This window comes from Solea senegalensis, linkage group LG1 (genome assembly GCF_019176455.1).
Source record: "Solea senegalensis isolate Sse05_10M linkage group LG1, IFAPA_SoseM_1, whole genome shotgun sequence".
In the NCBI taxonomy this organism is placed as follows: Eukaryota; Metazoa; Chordata; class Actinopteri; order Pleuronectiformes; family Soleidae; genus Solea; species Solea senegalensis.
This window is the reverse complement of record NC_058021.1, coordinates 8,354,575-8,372,699: the sequence shown is the minus strand read 5'-3', so window position 1 is coordinate 8,372,699 and position 18,125 is coordinate 8,354,575. Positions and strand designations below refer to the sequence as shown.

At 40.7% G+C, this 18,125-nt stretch overlaps 3 protein-coding genes across 3 annotated transcripts; 1 reads left to right on the top strand and 2 right to left on the bottom strand.

Annotated features, from left to right (window-relative positions):
- Window positions 1–486: 486 nt before the first annotated feature.
- ccdc39 (coiled-coil domain containing 39) lies at window positions 487–11,517 on the bottom strand. Its single transcript, XM_044041123.1, has 24 exons — window positions 11,289–11,517; window positions 10,106–10,225; window positions 9,874–10,020; window positions 9,645–9,803; window positions 9,406–9,498; window positions 9,034–9,162; window positions 8,759–8,950; window positions 8,546–8,649; window positions 8,332–8,464; window positions 7,678–7,872; window positions 7,415–7,579; window positions 7,203–7,340; window positions 6,879–7,087; window positions 6,244–6,367; window positions 5,702–5,861; window positions 5,499–5,605; window positions 4,765–4,905; window positions 4,388–4,567; window positions 3,791–3,879; window positions 3,036–3,595; window positions 2,756–2,913; window positions 2,546–2,638; window positions 2,398–2,471; window positions 487–1,861 (listed from the first exon to the last, which is right to left on the bottom strand). The coding sequence occupies exons 1-20, from the start codon at window positions 11,388–11,390 to the stop codon at window positions 3,421–3,423; spliced, it is 2,862 nt and encodes a 953-aa protein (XP_043897058.1). The 5' UTR covers window positions 11,391–11,517; the 3' UTR covers window positions 487–1,861; window positions 2,398–2,471; window positions 2,546–2,638; window positions 2,756–2,913; window positions 3,036–3,420.
- A 622-nt stretch (window positions 11,518–12,139) lies between these two features.
- dcun1d1 (DCN1, defective in cullin neddylation 1, domain containing 1 (S. cerevisiae)) lies at window positions 12,140–15,864 on the bottom strand. The gene is made up of 7 exons (XM_044025081.1): window positions 15,807–15,864; window positions 15,044–15,257; window positions 14,726–14,894; window positions 13,735–13,865; window positions 13,056–13,138; window positions 12,880–12,976; window positions 12,140–12,740 (listed from the first exon to the last, which is right to left on the bottom strand). Exons 1-7 carry the CDS (start codon window positions 15,807–15,809, stop codon window positions 12,664–12,666), a joined length of 774 nt encoding a protein of 257 aa, XP_043881016.1. The 5' UTR covers window positions 15,810–15,864; the 3' UTR covers window positions 12,140–12,663.
- A 250-nt stretch (window positions 15,865–16,114) lies between these two features.
- setd9 (SET domain containing 9) lies at window positions 16,115–17,133 on the top strand. The gene has a single exon (XM_044025067.1). It carries the CDS (start codon window positions 16,167–16,169, stop codon window positions 17,028–17,030), a length of 864 nt encoding a protein of 287 aa, XP_043881002.1. The 5' UTR covers window positions 16,115–16,166; the 3' UTR covers window positions 17,031–17,133.
- The last annotated feature ends 992 nt before the right edge of the window (window positions 17,134–18,125 follow it).

Sequence of the window (18,125 nt, the reverse complement as noted above, 5' to 3'; positions counted from 1 at the left end):
TTATGACAAAAATATGAGTTTATGAGTTTAACTACGTTCTGATGAATCAAAAAAAAAAGTATTGAAAGTTCAGAGATTAGAAGGTTGATCAGCTTTGCTCACTGACAAAAGTCTTGGTTTCGTTCCTGTTGTTGTGTTTCTAATGTGCAGGGTGAGGCGGCGTTGAAGCGCTCTGGAGATCCAGCTGACACCGGCTCAAACTACTGCAGCATGCAGAACCTGATGAGAGGTAAATGTTGTCTCAGTTCAGCCGCACCTGTGATCTATTCATGAATTCATCTACGACCATAGTCGACATGACAGTCATTGTCCTCTCTCTGTTTAGGAAGCGGTCTGGTTAATGACAGGCGATATAAGCAGATCACCAACAGGTCCATGTGTTCTGGCTGTGATACTGCTCACTGCACCATGTCTTTGTAGCAGAGTCCATCCTCCCGGGAACCAGATATCACCTCATTATATAAAATAACACTCGAGCTCTGTGTCTTCTGAGTTAACAGAGTATTGTTATTCCTACATCAATCATTTATTTCTAAAAGTTATACAATCAGAAACACTTTACAATAAAGTACAGAAATAATATGGTAACAGTGAGGCCATCATTTTGTAACAGGAAAGTTATATTATGGTAATACCATCTTATATCTACAGCCTGGTAATAATACTAATGGAAATGGGACGTAAAACATAAGGTTTACATTATCATAGTCGTAATTACCAATTCTGAAACACTTTCATGTGACGGTCGAACGTTAATGGCAGTCTGCAATAATTCTCACTTCCAAGCTATCACCTAATGATTATTATAGTAAATGACGACACAAACTGCTGCCCGAATAACCACCTAAACCCCCTTTATTCACCATGTCACCCCTGTTCTACTTCCGAAATTGAATTCAAAATCCTTCTGTACACATTCAATGTCCTCCATAACCTCACCTCCTCCTCTTTCTCCTCTTCCTCTCTCCATCTTATTGTCCCATCCACCGTCCACTCATGATCCCACTCCACACTACCCATCTGTTCTTATTTTCGTCTCTGTTTTATGTTATATATTTTAGATATATCCTGTTTCATCCATGTTCTATTGCTCTGAGTTCTGAAAGTCGCCTTTAAATAAAATGCATTATCATGGTAGTTATCACTTATTACTGCACAATTACATTTACCGAACTAGAAATAGCATAGAAAATAACATGGTATTACCATAAAACTAACTCCTATACTATATATTTTAATATTGTTGTTATTTAATTATATTACACTTTTTCTTTTTAACCAGGAAATGTTGTTTTACGTAAATGTAACGAAAGAAAAAGGCACACAGAAATGTAACCTCCTTATATGAATGAATTACATGTCAACAAAACAAAGAAATATTAGAAGTTAGAATTCTTAAAGCGGCTCTAACTAGCTCTGCGTGTCATTAAAGCTACAGTGTGTAAGATTCAGATGAAAATGGGCAAAAATCGAAAAAACAAATAATTATACTGCTGTTTGTTGTTTACTTTACTGCACTGAGGTTTCATCAGCTGTTGCTGGGCAGTGAAAGGTAAATAAAAATAAACTTTCTTTCAGAGAGAGTAATTCCCTGAGTGTTTTTATTTCAGTCTCATTATAGTGAAAGTCCACTTAAAGTTTCACAGAAGAGTTCGGGTCCAATCGTCAAGCTCTAACCGTTTGTTTCCCCCTAGTGCCCAAAACTAGAATGGCATCAATCATCAATGAACTAACATACAGTCTGATTTCTGTTGCGTGGAGCGAGTGAGCAAACTCAGAAACACACTCAGACTCCAGTGACGTTCCTCACAGTCAGGGTGAAGTTCAGATGTGGTTGAAGCTGGTGGATGATGTCATAGAGCTGAAAGGCACAATTAAAGACATGACGTCCTCATTCATCTCATGATGACAGTATGATTAGAACATAGAGCTTAAACCTACAGTATATAAAGTGTCTTATATCCTTTTTTCAACACAATCTAGACAATCTGAAAAATAAAAGAGGAAACAAACATACATATAATTCTATATAAACTATAAAAACACACCTGAGCAAAAAGTACACAAAATGTTTAAAATCAGATTGGAAAATTTTTTATATTTTGTGACTTCTGCACAATTATTGCTTCTTATTTCACCACTAAAGATTTGATCTAAAAGGAATCATAACTGTGTCTCAACATGAATATGTACATGTACATATCTGAATATGTGACATATACACACACACACACACACAGGATGTCCATGTAAGGAGTTGTGTATTATTCCCACAGCATTTTATTATGGGTGCACCTGCGGCACAGATTTGCGCCACATGAGCACTAAGGGTTAAACAATGACTATAGATTCTTTATGGACATGACATGTCCTTTTGTGAGTAAGGGTACGAGTTACCTTGTTTAAAACTGGACCAACTGTTTCATTTAGCTCACGACTGGATCGAACAGCTGTCTGAAGGATCGCCACAGCTGTGGGACAAATAGAAAATGTAAAGCCACTTAAAACCCCTCTTAGGTGTCTGTGTCACATAACACACACTCACGATTGTTCCTGACATCAGACGTGGGCAGGACAGCTGTTGCCTGGATTGAGGGAGTCGTGGGGGGATCGGCCGTGGTTGACGTGTCCAAAGATGCTGGAGAAAACATTAGAAATAAAGTAGATCACGTCCAAAGTTCACATTTGCACACTTGCTGTACACAACAAAATTGAGCCACTCTAAATGTTCCACTGAGTTCTTCCGAGTACTCACATGTCTGTGCTGCACATGAAGCCAAACATCCAGAAACCAGAATCATCATTAGCAGCAGCATGTTGATGTTTCTTTGAGAGAATAAAATCTGTATGAAAATGCAACTTCTGCTCCCATAGAATCTCTGGCTGCTTCTGTCATGCACCAGGAAGTGACACCTAATACAGAGGGAGGGAAACTTTTTCTTTCTTTCTTTTTTTTTTCTTTCAAGAAAAAAAAGGGCTTGGACAAGGAAGCGGAGGTGAATATAAAATATGGTCCTTCTTTGGTTGTGACTTACTTCATTGAAAGCCAGTGAAATACAAAGTTCACCTCGCCATCAGAGTCTACAAAATAAATGAAATATGAATTTAAAGAAGGTGAAAGACTTTGCTGCTGCTGTCACACAACTTTAAAGAAGTCATTTTCACACCCTTTCATTATCCAGTCCTATGACACTGAGAAACACAGAGAGTTTGCGGAAGTTTGATTCTAACCGATATATCTATATACTGTACATAGTATATACTTAATTGTTGCACACCACAGTTTTAAGTGTAGCAGCGAGTTATGATGTATCATGTTTTATTTTCAAGTTTTCATATCAGATACAAATAACACATTTAAAGCCAACAATAGAATTGGTTAAATACAAATTCAGAATCGTGTCCATCATGTAACGTTGTTCAGTTGTTCTTCAGCTTTCTGCTGCAGCTGCCGCTGTTTGCAGAGCTGGAACGTCTGGACATGGTGAGAGGAGGGGAGGCCACTGTCATGTCCAAGCCCAGCTCCACTGTCTTCAATGCGGGCGAATGAAATGCAGAGGCCCTGGGGCTGTTGCTGGCTGAGGATGAAGGAGATCTACAACACAGAGAGAGAAGGCTTCAGATCTTTGTGAAAACAGGTTCTTCTAATGTACTGCGTCTGGAGTGTGCACCAAACAGCCAGCGTTTCTCAGCTGAGTGGTTATATCCCAGTATTCAGTCATGTTCCTCATGTACAGTTTGATCATCATTCTTTCTCTTCAGATTCCACGACGATGAGGAGAAGTCTGACCTGAGAGAGGCAGAGCTGCGGGCAGAGTTCGCCTTGGAACTCCGGTGGCTGGTCGGAGTAGAGGAAGGAGTCGGAAGAGACAGATTGGCCTGAGACAAACGACAAGAAAGAAGTTACAGCTACGGTGCTGTTGCCTCTGTCTTGATTGACACAAAGCAAATCACTTCCTGTGTGCAGTGTGGGAATGTTATACTCAATTTAGTATACTCAATCTACTCAATTTGGACAATTATCTGTGTTTATACAGCACTTTCCTAGTCTTGAATGCTTCATACTGCAGTTTTGCCATTCATCCACGCGCATACAGCAGCTGAGGTTTAGTGGTAAAGTGGGTTCAAACCCTGGTTCTTCTCTTTTAGATGCCAGTGTTTACCTGGGGCAAATTGCTCCTTGTGTAAATGGATCTGATGGATGTGTGATAGAAAAAGTGCTGCATATAGATGTTCTGAGTGTGTCTGGCTGTACTGTAATGTAATCCAGAAAATAATCCACACGATTTCCCACAGCACGTCTACACGCAGGGCTCATTTAACTTAAACCCGATGACTGACAGTATAACACAGACCGACGTGTCTTCATTCTTCAAATGAAACAAACCTGCAGGAAGTATTTCTCCATCACTGATCTGAGATCAGGCTTGTCCTCCAGGGTCTCATTCAGCATCTTTCCAATGCTCCTATTGAATTCTTTCAATTCCCTCAGTTTCAGGTCCTTCTCTTCAAAAGTCTCAGTCTTGGTGTTTTTTGCTGAGCGGATCTCTTTGGTCAACTTAGAACACTGGAAAACACAAGTGAGGATAATTCGGATCATGGCAACTGCTAATAAAGTCTTGTGTTCATGGACACACAGAGAGTCCAAACGTCTGACAGCCAGTGTGAGGGACGTCTCACTACCACTAAACAATGTTTAATTAACTCCTTTTCTTTCTCACAAAATAATAGTGCGAGGAAAACTCTTTCAGGTGAAGCTCAAACCTGTTTTGCTGCTCTGTCCATTTTCTGTCGCTGTGAAGCGAGTTCTTTGTTCACTTTAGCAATGAGTGAGTGTTTGTGCTCGATCTTTCCCTTCTCCAGCTGCTCTTCTTGCAGCAGACCTGCCAACGTATTGTTCATGTCCTGGAAAAGGAGGAACGGGGACAAAAAAAACACTCACACACTTAACCACACAAAAGTAAAAATGTAGACGGGGGATTAGTGGAAGGTAAGCTGCACGTGGTGACTCAGGCGGAAAGTTGGTTTTGGACAAAGACAGAAAACGTGAACTGGAGAACATGAGAATGAAGCCACTGTAGTTTCATTTTCTATAAATCATTTGTTTCAGACTGTACTAAAGCAGTGAAATTAATAGAATTGAATCATCGGACCAGTCACAGAAAAGTTCACTTCATTTCTTTGAATTCATTTGTTAATTAAAGGTCCAGTGTGTAATATTTAGGCAGGGTTTAGTGGCAGAAATTGAATCTGTGTCTGTGTAAGCGTAATTATTTTAAAGGGTTAGAAAAAGCGAGTGTGTTTTCTATTTTAAAGCATTAAGTTTACATGAAGAACTGAAGTCTCACTATTAGATTATATATTATAAATTATACACACCGGAACTTTACATACAAAGAATCCCAAAATGACAGTGAAACAACACTTAAAACATGCGTACACAAGTCTCTATTCAAAGACACTGCTTTTTTTTGGACGTATGGACACTTTGGACTAACCTGTATGTCTTGTTGGAGCTCTTGGACTTGTCTTTTCTTGTACTTCAGTGTGTCTTCTGATGTCCTCAGCTGCTCCTCTAACTTCAGTTTTTCTTGGTATTCTGGACCTAAAACAAAAAACAACATTCTCAGTCACATCACGATCACTGCCGCTGACATTCTGGTGAGGTTATTCTGTCGTTACTCGACCTGTCCGTACGTACTCGATTCATTTACTTTGTTGAGAGATTTGCGAAATGTCGAGTTGCTGTTGTTGAATAGCAGGACGGTGTTCTCCAGTGCTCTATTCTCCAGCTCCATCTTGCGTATTTTAGCATCGAGACTGTCTCCCTTTTGCCTCACCTCCTCTTTCTCTTGTGCAGCCTGGTGAAGTCAGTCAAAGAGTTAGTGTGCACTGCAGGGTTACAATCTAGTAATGACATGAACGTTTCCTGTCGAGGTTATCTTGACCAAAATAAATAAAATAATAGCCATAGTTGTAAAAATCAGCTTTAATAGAAATCATTTTACCTGACATTGAAGTAAAAAATGTATATTGTACATATATTTTATTAAAAAAATTGTAAATAAGTTTATTATAAATCATAAAGTCCTAGAATAACGGGAAAGATGCAGTCTCGCCCTTGTGGCAAATCACTATTTTAACTATTTTACAAGTTAGACATGTAGAAAAAAAAACACCACAGTGGTTTTTATCATGACGTGTGATAAAGCTGTAACCCGGGTGTGTGTATATAATTCTCACCTTTGTGATGTAGTAAGCCTGCGACTTGTCCTCCTCCCCCTCAGGAGCTGCCATTGAAAGTGTCGCGACCTCAAAACGTTTCTTTGTCAGGTCGATCTTGGACAGTTTCTCGTTCATTTCAGCACTGAAACAGAATCAGCCACGGAATCAGTATTTGTGTTAAGTGTTCTCTGGAAGAAGCTCGGGTTGGTTAACTGCAAATGTTTTGGGGGATCTAGGCGACCGAAGCTCCTTTCACCACATGAGTATGGACAGATAAACCAAAGTGCTTCTGACATCCCTAAAACACTCTGCTGATGCTAACACTGTGTTGCCTTTCTGACTCACTAGCTGAAGAAGAAGAAGAAGGAGAGCCATTGTTGCCATTGTTAGGCGAAGGTGGAGGAACAGCTGCTACGCTGTGAAGCGACACACTGCAGATAATGTCTGTACTGTATTGATCTCCAGCGTTAAAACACTTTGTGTAACTGTGTTGAGTGGGCGTGGCAAAAACAGAAGTAGATTAGATAGACGGTTAAAAATGAACATGTTGTGAGTTCTCACCGCATGAACTGACAGCAAAGTTGCACGATACTGACTCGGGTGGCACAGTGGTCTCACAGCTATAGATCTGAAGCAAAAGCTGGTGATTTCACCTGAGTCTCTGTCTCTCCTGCTCGGTGATCTTGAACTTCTGGCCGAGCATCTCTCTGAAGACCTTGATCTCCTCCACCCTCTCCTTCATGGCTCTCTGAAGCTCCAGCCTCCTCTTCTCCAGAGACAGCACAGTATCCGCCTTGTTGTACAGCAGATCTCTGACACGTTTGACCTCTAACTTCACCATGTTCCGCTCAACCATGTCGTCCTGATGAGGAACACACCAAGTCAACAAAACAAGACAGCCACAGGATATCTGCTTTGTTTTGAGTGTAAAATCAATTTGATTTCACTAATGTTTATACGTATCATCCGTGAGTCACCTGCTTTCTGAGTCGCAGTCTCTTCAGCTCCTTGTCATTCGTGTCACTGAGTAGCATGAGCTCCTCCACCTTCTCTGTCATAGCTCTCTTCTGACATTTAGACTTTTCCATTTCTTTTCTCAAAAAGCGAATGTCATCCTGTAAGAGAGAAAGAAAGAGAGATTGAGAAGCAGTTGTTTCACGTGTCCGTTGTGCAGAGCAGTGAGACTGACTTCAGACTCCTTGAGTGTGTTGGTTAACATGTGTGCAGTCTTCTTCTTCTCCTCCAGGGCTTGGGTCAACTCTGCAATCTTCATGTCCAGCATTTGTTTTTCATCCACTTGAATGTCACCTTGCAGCCGTGCCAGTTTCCTACTCAGGCAGATGATCTTGGAGTCCTGTAATGTGCAAAAGTGAGAGGAAATGCAGGAGGTGTGTACGTGGTAAAGTCGAGCGTCACACAGTCACATATTTATCTGTATTTTTGTGAGCTTGCCTGCTCATTAATGGTCATCTGCTGTTTCATTAAGTCCTTCTCCACTTTTGTGAGCTGGCTCTTCAGGCTGGCGATCGTGGACCTGCTCCTCGATACATGGGCCTCAGAATCCTTCCCCTTGGCCTTAAGGGTCTGCAAATGGTTTTTATGACGGAACAGTTCCTCTCTGCAGTCATGCAGCTGCACATCCAGCTCCTACAGCGAAGCACAGGCCGACTCCAGATTACAAAACAGTGTCACTTTTATATTAGTACAGTTTTAGAGTGGAGGTGGGAGAGGGTCTCAAATCCCCCACATTTTTGCTTTTCCTGCATTTATATTGTTTCATATATACACAAAATGTGATAGAATGAACTCTGATGTAATTCAGTTACCTATTGTAGAGGGAGCGTTTGTGTGTCTACAGTGACAGCACAGGGGCGGGTGGATATTTATCTATATTTAATGGTTACACAGGTTATGTTGAGTATTTTGGAACAACTTCATTTTGTCTGGATTTGCTGTTTCAAAATGACCATGCAACACTCTTAATATTATGATTGGCCACATATCTAATATCTGAACAGGTTTTTAATGTGCACAGCAGTACTTTTTCAACTGCCATCACAGCAACTGGACAGTTTTGAAGTTTTTTGAGTCTGTCGGGCTGCTCACCTTGATCGCCTGCTCCTCACCCTTAAGAAACTGGTCCATCTGTGCAGCTCTCTCCTCCTCACTCAGGACAGTCTGAGTGACAACTTTAAGTTTCTCCTCCAGTGCAGCATTGTAGGCCCTGGCCTCACTGAGTCTACAACACACACACACACACAGATCATGGTCATGAAGCACTTTGTGATTGCTGACAGACATGTTGTAGGATTTCACTCACTTGTGGTTGTTATCCTGAATGTTTTTCTTCATTTTGGATATGTTGGCTGTCACAGACTCCACACTGGAGTTAGCCTTGTCTAGTGTGCCCTTGCAACTGTCCAACTGCAATACACATGATAATGAAGCATTCTTAAAATGGAACCAGATCACCTTTAGATCTGATCGTTTGTTACTGATATTGTTCGAGTATTAAGTTCTTCAAGGAGCCGACCTCGTCCTGCAGCCTGCTGCAGTTACTCTCCTGCTCCTTCAAATCCTGCCGCAGTTTGACAGCCACGCGTTGGGCTAATGTTATCTTCCTCTCAGCTTCCTTGTTGTTTCTCCTCTGAGTATCCAGCAGGTGCTTCTTCTCTGTAACAGCAGCATTCCTCTCCCGTATGTTCTGGTTGGCTTGGGCAAGTTGCTGGATGGAATAAGAAACAACATAGGAGTGTTAGTCAAAAGTACCGTTCAGTTACAGGCAAAGTGCAAAGTAACAGACTTTACCAGTGCACACTGCTGCATGTCAGCATCACGTCGCTTCATCAGCTTGATGGTGTTTTCCCACTGGTGAATGAGCTGCTGTGTCTCCAGGTGCGTCTGCTCTAAATTCTCTGTAGTCTTATCCAGAGCAAGCTGTTGAGGAAGCAGAGGGTTTCTTACAGGTACTGCTAATCAAGAACAACATAGTATGGATCCAAATTTATGGTGGTATGATAAAAAAAATATCATGGTTGCTCTGACGTGGTGACATTTTAGAGCACACGTGGGCAACATAAGGCCCCAGAGCCGGATCCGGCCCGTGGACTAGTTTTATCTTTCTCACAGGTTAGCTCAGGTTGCAAATACAGACCAGACCAGTTTTTGTTGTTGTAGTACCTGTGCAGATACAGTCTCAGTCAACTCTTTGTCGAGTGCTTTGCGCTTGTCGTGAGCCTCCAATGCCTTCTTCTCTATGGCCAGAGAAAGTGACTGTGACAGGAAATAAAATAAAGCTGTTAGTCCAGGAGTCAGGATCACAGTTGTAATAGTGTACCTAGCAACAACAGTCAAACATGTAATGGCTCTTCATTTTGTGGCTTCATATATAAACAGGATGTACAGTCCTGTCTATTTACCTTGATCTTCTGCTCATCCTGCTGGGCATACTTGATGATGGCCATCGTGTGCTCGTCTTTGCACGCCGATTCCTCCAAAAAGGCATCCATGGTCTCCTGGTCCCAGTTCATCTGGCTCCTGAACTCCTCCAGCTTCTGTTTGGTCTTGAAGATGTGATTCTGGAAGCAGGGACAAGTGTTAGCACATCTAAAGTAGCAGTTTTGAAAGTGTGTTGTCAGTGGTTCAGACCTCGAGCATGTTTCTCCTCTCAGCTAGAGACCGGAGCTCATTCTCCATGTGGGCAGTCTCTTGTGCCAGGCGACCGGACTCCCTCTCTGCGAGAGCTGTCAGGTGTTTCTCCATCTCTTCTTCTCTTTCCTTGGCCTTACACAGAGCCTAAAAAAAGTCAAAACATTAAATGTTATGGTTTGGCCACTGACTTTAACACAGTTACCAAAAGAGATAAACCAGTTAAACCTACCGCTGTATTCTCCAGTTCTCGTTTGCCATTTTTGAGGAATTCACTCATTAACGTCTTTTGTTCCTTGTTGCTCTCGAGTTTGTGTTCCAGTCTTTTCAGCTGTGTCTCCTTTAAACGAATCTGTTGTTGAGGAGGTTATAAGATTATATGACAAATAAGACCATATCATCTGCAGCTTGTTTGTTCCTGTGAGCAGTGAATCACTACAAATACTCAGAAACCTTTGTCTTGAGACGATACCGGGACAGATTTACCATACACCTGAAAAAGTGCCCATTGTGTACTAATGTAAACACTAATGTAAACACACATTGGGGCTGCACTGACATTAAAAACACTCTATAACAATGGAACTTTGTGAATACAAGGCAGAATAATATGTGCCTCAAATCACAATCAATTATATTTTTTAAAAAAAATGAAAGTTCATAGTCATCACAAAACATGGCCACAGAAAAGAAATAGCAAAAGGCAAATCATGTACACAAATAGGTAAACATGCAGCAAAAGAAGAATCAAATATGTTTAAGTCACATGATCTTGTGTGGGCTATTCTCTGTAACTACGTAACATGATATGTTGTTGTGTTGCATCAGGTGAGCAGGCCTGAGCTGAAAGGATGAAAAGAAGTATTCCGAGGCAGAGCAGAATTTATGCATTTTTTAAACAAAAAAAAACAAAAAACAAAACAGAGTAGAGTGTTTGTGGATGGATGCGCATGGCTGGTGTAGTTTCAGAAAATGAAACACAAATGAAAAAGAACAACTGTGACAATTCAGAGAAACGATTTCTTCGATTCAACCAACAACACAGCTGATAGTCGAGTCATGGCTGAATGTAGGGTCTCAGTTTCTGTCCGTCCAGGAGTTTGTGCACACATGTGAGCCAGCAGCATTTTCAAAGTGTTTATACACCAGTGTGGACAGCACGTCTAGGGCCAGTTTTATGTTGTTGTTTGTTTTGTTTTGTTAAATAAAAACAGATTTATGTGTCTACAGCCTAGTTGTTACATTTGATGTAGGGCGCCTGCAGAGTCTCTTGACATGCCTGGTGTCAGGTCTTTTCAGTAAACAGGTGACCACTGTTTTTTTTTTTTTTGTCAAACATTCAAACAAGTTTGTCCATGTTTGTTGTCCATGATCATGACCATTGTTGAGATGAGATGTTTGGTCTCGGCACTCACCTCCTCTATCAGCGCCCTGTTCTCGGCGTTGGTCTCGGGCAGAGCGAAGCGCTCGTCCCAGCCTGCGTCCGTGAAAACTGTGTTTAACACAAAACTCGACATCTTGCTATTTCTTGCTATTTCGGGGTGAAACCAGTCGCTGCTGCCGCGGCTGCTCCTGCAGTTTTGCTGTAAACCTTGATGGAAGACGCACTTTGTTGTCAGTGACCCATAGCAACTGCAAGTGTCCTTCATGGTTGTCGCCACAAGGAGGCAGCACGAGGCGCTCTGCTCATGTTGACTTCTTATCATGCAAGTTATAGTGTATATAAAATCTCTATATAAAACTCAGCAAAAGAACGGGGAAAAACCCATTAAAGTATGTTTGTAGGATAAGTACCTAAGTCAATATTACACATATTCAGTTTACTTTTAGAAATAATGATCATGAGAACTGATTTACACCATCAATAAACTTTGTAAATTACTTTTAAGTTTATGAGACATAATTATTTTGATGATGTTTCTGCAATCGCAACAGAATGATTAAATACACTCAAAGACCATTACATTAGGTGCAGAAACATAAAATCAGCCACTCACATGGCAAGAACTATGTGCATTTAGGTCTGTAGACATGATCAAGAGGTTCCAACTGAGCATGAGAATGGAGAAGAAAGGCGATTTAAGTGACTGAATGTGGCATAGGTGTTGGTGCCAGAAAATATCCTGTCATCAGTTCTCAGGACAAAAATATCTTGATACCAGAAGGAGAGAGGTCAGGTTACAACTATAAACAATAATGAAAAGGAGACAACCAAAACAACTTCTTTTCTGTTCTTTTTAAACCCCAAAAACCCACAGAGGCATGGTAACTTTAAAGATACCAAATTGAAACATTTAATTTTATCTTTGAACATTTGTGTTGAACAAACAGAATCATCCTTAAAAAATTACAATCAATGACTTGTCACACAAATGTATTATAAAATGAAAGGAAAATCAGCAATGGACGAGTGTTAAAATTGAATATTTAAAGATCAACATCCCCTCACAAACCCCTCGTGTTTATATTTAATTCAAGAGTGTGTTATCTAGCGGAGCCCTAACACATGGGCGTAGACGATGACTCCTCCGTAGTTGGCTTGAGCGCACAAAAACCCTTAATACTTGAGATAAAAGTTCCAAACCACCACAAGTTGAACAACAAAGATATGCCTTTTTATATATGTACATACACACACATATAAAGTCTCTGCTGTGTAAAATATTTCAGTCCTGAGGGTTGAAAAGGCAAAAATAGTTCTCAGCTCAGTGTGGTCCACTTGTCTTCCATTCAGTGTGTCCTCTGCTCTGTGGAATCCTCACATGGATGTTGGTTCAGTGAACTCAGCCCTTAAACTGCTGTACTTTTGGTGCCGATGTGTGGCCGTGCAAACTCCACAAAGTCATCAATGAGGACGGGCCAAGCTCCTAATGAATGAACAAACAAACAAACACAACTCACTACAAAAAAAAAAAAAGGCATTCCACTGCAGAGGAAGACATTATCCTAAAAGTGAGAGAACATTCCAGATGATGTTTCACAGCTGATTATGAACCTGGTACAAACCTTCCTCATCATAATTCGACATGTCATCTGTGATCATTGCGCTGAAGTCTAGTAAGAGGTTCCAAGTGTCCTTAGGTATTGATCTTTTGTGATGTTCCTGCAAACAGTGAAGGGCAAAGTTGAAGCAACACGGCGAGACGTATGAGTGAATGACTTTTGTGTGATTATTAACTCACAACTAAAAATTTGTTCCACAACTCCAGGAACTTGAATCGTCCAGCCAGTACTAAATTCCAATATGCAATAGCCATTTCTAAATCTGTAGGGAAACAAGAACCATATCGATACATTCTCATTAGTCATGTTTACAAATAATCACAATTAAAGCCTGATTGGAATAAGAATGCTTCATCATAGCAAACCAATCTCAATACTCTGGTCTGATTGGAAATACATTTCATTCCAATCAAGAAGGGTGGTTTATTTCAGTGTTAATTCCAAACATTCATCTAAACAGTTGTTCCAATCATGACTGGACTCATATTGCTGGAAATAGACAGTAGCCAGGAGTCAACATTTTTCTTATTAGACTGACGCAAGTGTCCTCATGCCCTCTCCCCTTGTTTATCAATTGCTGAAGTATGAACTGCTGAGCCTGTAGCTCCATTACAGAAAACAAAAACAAGTATTGTTTGAAGAAGACAAGAGCGAGAGAGAGAGAAGTACAAGAAAACAATGGTGCAGAGTGAAGGGACAAGCAGTCTATTCACAGATATCTATATCTGTGAAATATTGACGCCTCTGCACATGACAAAACTGTTCAGTCTGATTAGACACTTGTGTACACACGTTATAATGGATTACTCATTTTTTACATCCATTAATCAGAATGAATCAGCAATAAGACACACTTACCCAAACCTTTCTGGCCTGGATTCTTTGCAAAATTAAATGTAAACTGGTAAAAATCCTTAAATCTCAACTGGTCCTTTAACTCTTGCTCCATTTTCGGCAGCTGAGCTTTTAACTTCTCTATACTGTCACACCTGGAGAAACACAATGCACACTGTTATTTTTAGTGGACAGAGATCATTGTTTAAATGAATTACACACAATACATCATCTTCAATACTAAAGCTGAACATTTACACAGCTATGTGTGAACCTAAATAGAACCGTTTTCCACTCACAGACCAAACACATGCAGATTGGGGTTAGATTAATTTGAAACTCTAAAGCTGTTTTCAGACATGAACTCTGGACCACAAAGATTGCCATACGTGAAGAAAGCAGGTGGAGATTGTCATAACTCTCCAGAGCATCCAGGCCAGGGAAGTGGTTAACCTTAACCCTAACTCAGCATTGATTGGCTGAATCTCATATGACTGTTGGTCACACAGGGATTATTTCTGCTGCAGTGAATCTGCTATATTTTACATAGTTTTAAATCCTCCTCTGTACTCAACTAAAATGGGAGGTCTCTTTATAATGAAGAGTGCACATCTGCTTTTCACAATAAAATTAAAACTTTCAAACAGTAACAGGATATGTTGTCAGTATAGATGCTGAAACTGTGAAGTAAGTTCATTTTCACTGATGTGAAATGCATGAGAAATGCATGAAACACAGACGAGAGGTATATTTGGATACAGCCACAGTGAAACCCTCCCAATAGGCTTGACCTTGGCACACTGATACAGATTTGTGCACTCACTCAAGTGGCCAGCTGCATTTGTAGTTAGCAGGGCATGCATGTACTCAGAAGTAGAGTGAGAACAAATATGGTAAAACAATGAAGTGGGCAATGGCACACGAGTGATAGTGTGTTTAGTGTTGGTAAAGGTCAAATCATGATTCAATACACCTCCTCCAGAAGAAGCCAAGTTTGTACAAAATACATTCTCACCCCTGCTCAGCCATGCCATCCATGAACTCCTGTTTAGAGAACTCGCACTGCGTTGCTGCTCTGAACTTCCAGGCTATGAGGAGGACACTTATACTGGCTGGATCCAAACCCAGGTCGTCACAGAACAGCTGGATGCCGTCAATGCCAATCTTGTTGTCATCATGAGGATCTAGGAGTAAGAAGATGAAGAGTGATTAGATGGACTAATAATTGTGACAGTGTTTTGCAAATAAACCTCTGACAGTTCTTAGCACTGCATCATGTGTTTTCTTAATCTTCTAAAGGGTTTATCGAAGAAATTAATAAAGCATAACATACCCCTGTATCTGTTGTAGAGCTGGTCAAGCTTTTTCTTGTCTAAGGCTCCCTTTAGATGTGAAACATCAAGCTCTGGATTTTGGAAAAACTTGTCCGTGGCAACATCTAGTTTCCAGTCATTCTGTGACAGACAGGTCAGTGCAGTCTTCTCATTGGATTGAGTGAAAATCATGAACTGGCGAACTTTATCCTTCTGTGAGGACTTCAACTTGTTCTGCACAAAGACAAGCACACAACATTGATAACGCACGGCTTGCCATCCATAATATCACATGATAACTACGACTTGGAGCTGGTTATACTGTATATACATACATATAGTTAATGTATAGACACTGAACCACGGCAAAACATTTAAAAAACAGCAAAAACATGCGATCCTGGCAGGAATTAGCATATATAAATTGTTACCTGACTGCCATTTATACACATGTGACAACACTGGACTAGAAACCAAGTCCTAAATCTTAATGACAACCATTCATAGCTAACATTACTTGACTTAGCGTCATGTTATTTGTTAGGCGGCTTGAATGTTAGCAAGCTTAGCGGGCTAACTAGGCAAGCAGGCTATTCTTACAGTGAGCTAGTTGGCTAAAGCTAACGAAAAGAGATACATTTGTTTTCATTACAAAAGAGGTATAAATAGAAAATGGCGCAGTTTCTTAGCTATACTAATAAGCCAACCGTGATAGTTAACACGCATGGGTGCGATTTACACTAGCATCACGGCACCAAAGTAAAAGAAAGAGTGATTTCTTACCATGTTTGTCTTCGCCCGACTCCCTCTCCTCCCATCCAGATAGCTAATATCTGTCAAGTTTTTACTTGTCACTTAAAAACTTTCGTTTCCGGTTGAAGGGTTTCTCTTCAAATATAAAAGCACAAGGTTAAAGGCTCACCGGTGATACCATGTCCGTAAGTATTTACTTATTGGGTTCCTAACAATTTAATCATCATTAAACCAGTTGTTCTGTAACACCCTGTCTTAATTCAAACATCATTGCATTCAGTTTGTAATATTAACCTGCGCTTTCTTTTATTTTGAAAACACTTTTCGGGAAGACATTGCAAAAACACAAGATCACTCTTCTGCGTCGGGGTCTGTCACATTTCGCTCTTGATGTTGAGAACCGCTCTTCAACGATTTCGGGACATATGGAAATCGTACAGACACCGATTTGTGCCCTGGGTTGTACTGAACTTGTCTAAAAATGAGAACACTTTGCGGCAGGTGACGGAGCACTGTAAAGACAAAGTAGTCCCGGATGAGGAGGTTTCACAGAGCCTGCTGAAGCTCTTCAGACTTTTGCCCACAAGTCATGGCGCTCATCAGGGGGATCTCCGGGCATTTCAAACTCATTTTCTCACAAAGGTAAAACGTGAAGAATACCACCAATATGGCGGAAATCCAATGTGTGGACGTGATGCCATGTTACACTCTCTGGGATTCTACATTGAACGGCAGCCAAGCACTTTGCCCTTTGCTGGAACGGGCGTGTTTGTCGCCAAAGGCTTGGTACCCAAAGGAGCCACAGTTGCCATGTACCCTGGCACAGTTTATCAAGCCCATGAGCCAATACTCCTCCAGTCTATCAGAAACTCGTTTGTGTTCAGGTGTATCGATGGTGTCTTGGTTGATGGAAATGACAAGGGAATCTCCAAAATGGTGTTCAAGTCATGCAGTGGCAGGGACAGAATGGGACCCTTCTTGATGAGTGACAGCAGTTGGCTAACAGCCACTCCGGAAAACCCACTTGCCGTGGGTCAGTATGTGAACAACTGCTCGAATGATTGTCCTGCAAACGTGTGTTACCAGGAGTATGATGTGCCTGACAAGTTCCCTATTGAATTCTACCAATTTCTTCCTAATATCAACTACAGCCAGGACTCACGGAGGCCTCTGCGCTGTGTTGTCCTTGTGTCACTCAGAGACATTACTGCAGGGGAGGAACTCCTCTCCAACTACTACACTATTGTGCATTAGAATCAAGATACTCCCCCTGTTGTGTGCATTCAACTATTTGTTCAAAAGCATTCTTTTGTACACTCAACAATATAAAGTGAAGAATAAAGGCAAAACAAATGTCTCACATTGTTAATTGTAACATGAAAGAAGCAGAATCAAATTGAAACTGCTTGAAATGTACTCCTGTGGCCCTCATGTGGACGATAAAGTGGTAGAAGATGAGTAAGTGAGTTTTTGTGGTACAAATATGTTATCTGGAAAATATACTCAATTATAAAATTGCCCAATATACAGCGTTAATTACTAAAAAAAACATTATAATTTGTATTTGGACTGTAATTGCCTGCATGATATGTTAACAGCATGTGATGTTTGAGCTAATACTGTCAGGGAATGCTCATGTTTTAGATATAAACTAATCCTTTATTTGATAGGCACTTTAAAACAACCATGGTGGACTTAAATGTTGTACAGAATAATAAATAAAAGGCAAAAGAGCTCACATGAGGCACACTTCTTAAATAGTCTCAGAGATGAGTTTTAAGAGAAAATTAAAATTTCAGTCCTGTCTAATGTGCAAAGGCAGATCATTCTACTGGGATTACAACAGTGAACGCACGGTCCCCTCTGAGCTTGCATTTAGTCCTTGGCACACTCACACAGAAGCAGCTAAACAGCTGACCTGAGTGAGTGGGAAGGTGCCTGAGGGTCGCAGTGGTGCCACCAAAAACCATCACTCCTGTCCCATTAAAAGTTAAGCGCCATCCAGGGTTTTTTGTAGACAATACACCTAAGAAATGGGTGGATTAAAATGTGTTTTTTCTTTTAAGAAGGCACACAAACCTGACATTTGCTGTGCCTCCTAGGTTATACAGCTAACTCAAAGGAACAAGTAACTCACTGTCAAAAATATGTAGCTGTGAAATAACAAGACAAATATTCTTGAAGATTGTGGTAGGATTATTCATTAAAACATTTCCAGCAAAGTAAATATACCTCAAGAGTTAGCAGTTCTAAAATAACAGTGCTTGTCCACCATGGCTGAGAAATGGAATTATATGGACTGATCACAAAACTTGCTGAAAAAACCCCAAAACATGTCATTTTAACACA

Bases quoted from the DNA above. Each gene is read 5' to 3' on its own strand.
- ccdc39 (XM_044041123.1), bottom strand. From the start codon at position 11,390: ATGTCGAGTTTTGTGTTAAACACAGTTTTCACGGACGCAGGCTGGGAC. The intron at 10,021-10,105 runs GTAGGTTTAACT...GACTTTTTTTAG, and splicing joins GAGAACTGGAGAATACAGCG to GCTCTGTGTAAGGCCAAGGA. The intron at 9,499-9,644 runs GTAAATAGACAG...TTCCTGTCACAG, and splicing joins AGGATGAGCAGAAGATCAAG to TCACTTTCTCTGGCCATAGA.
- setd9 (XM_044025067.1), top strand. From the start codon at position 16,167: ATGTTGAGAACCGCTCTTCAACGATTTCGGGACATATGGAAATCGTAC.
- dcun1d1 (XM_044025081.1), bottom strand. The intron at 13,866-14,725 runs GTGAGAATGTAT...GTGTTTCTCCAG, and splicing joins GATGGCATGGCTGAGCAGGG to GTGTGACAGTATAGAGAAGT. The intron at 13,139-13,734 runs GTAAGTGTGTCT...GTTTCCCTACAG, and splicing joins TCCAGGCCAGAAAGGTTTGG to ATTTAGAAATGGCTATTGCA.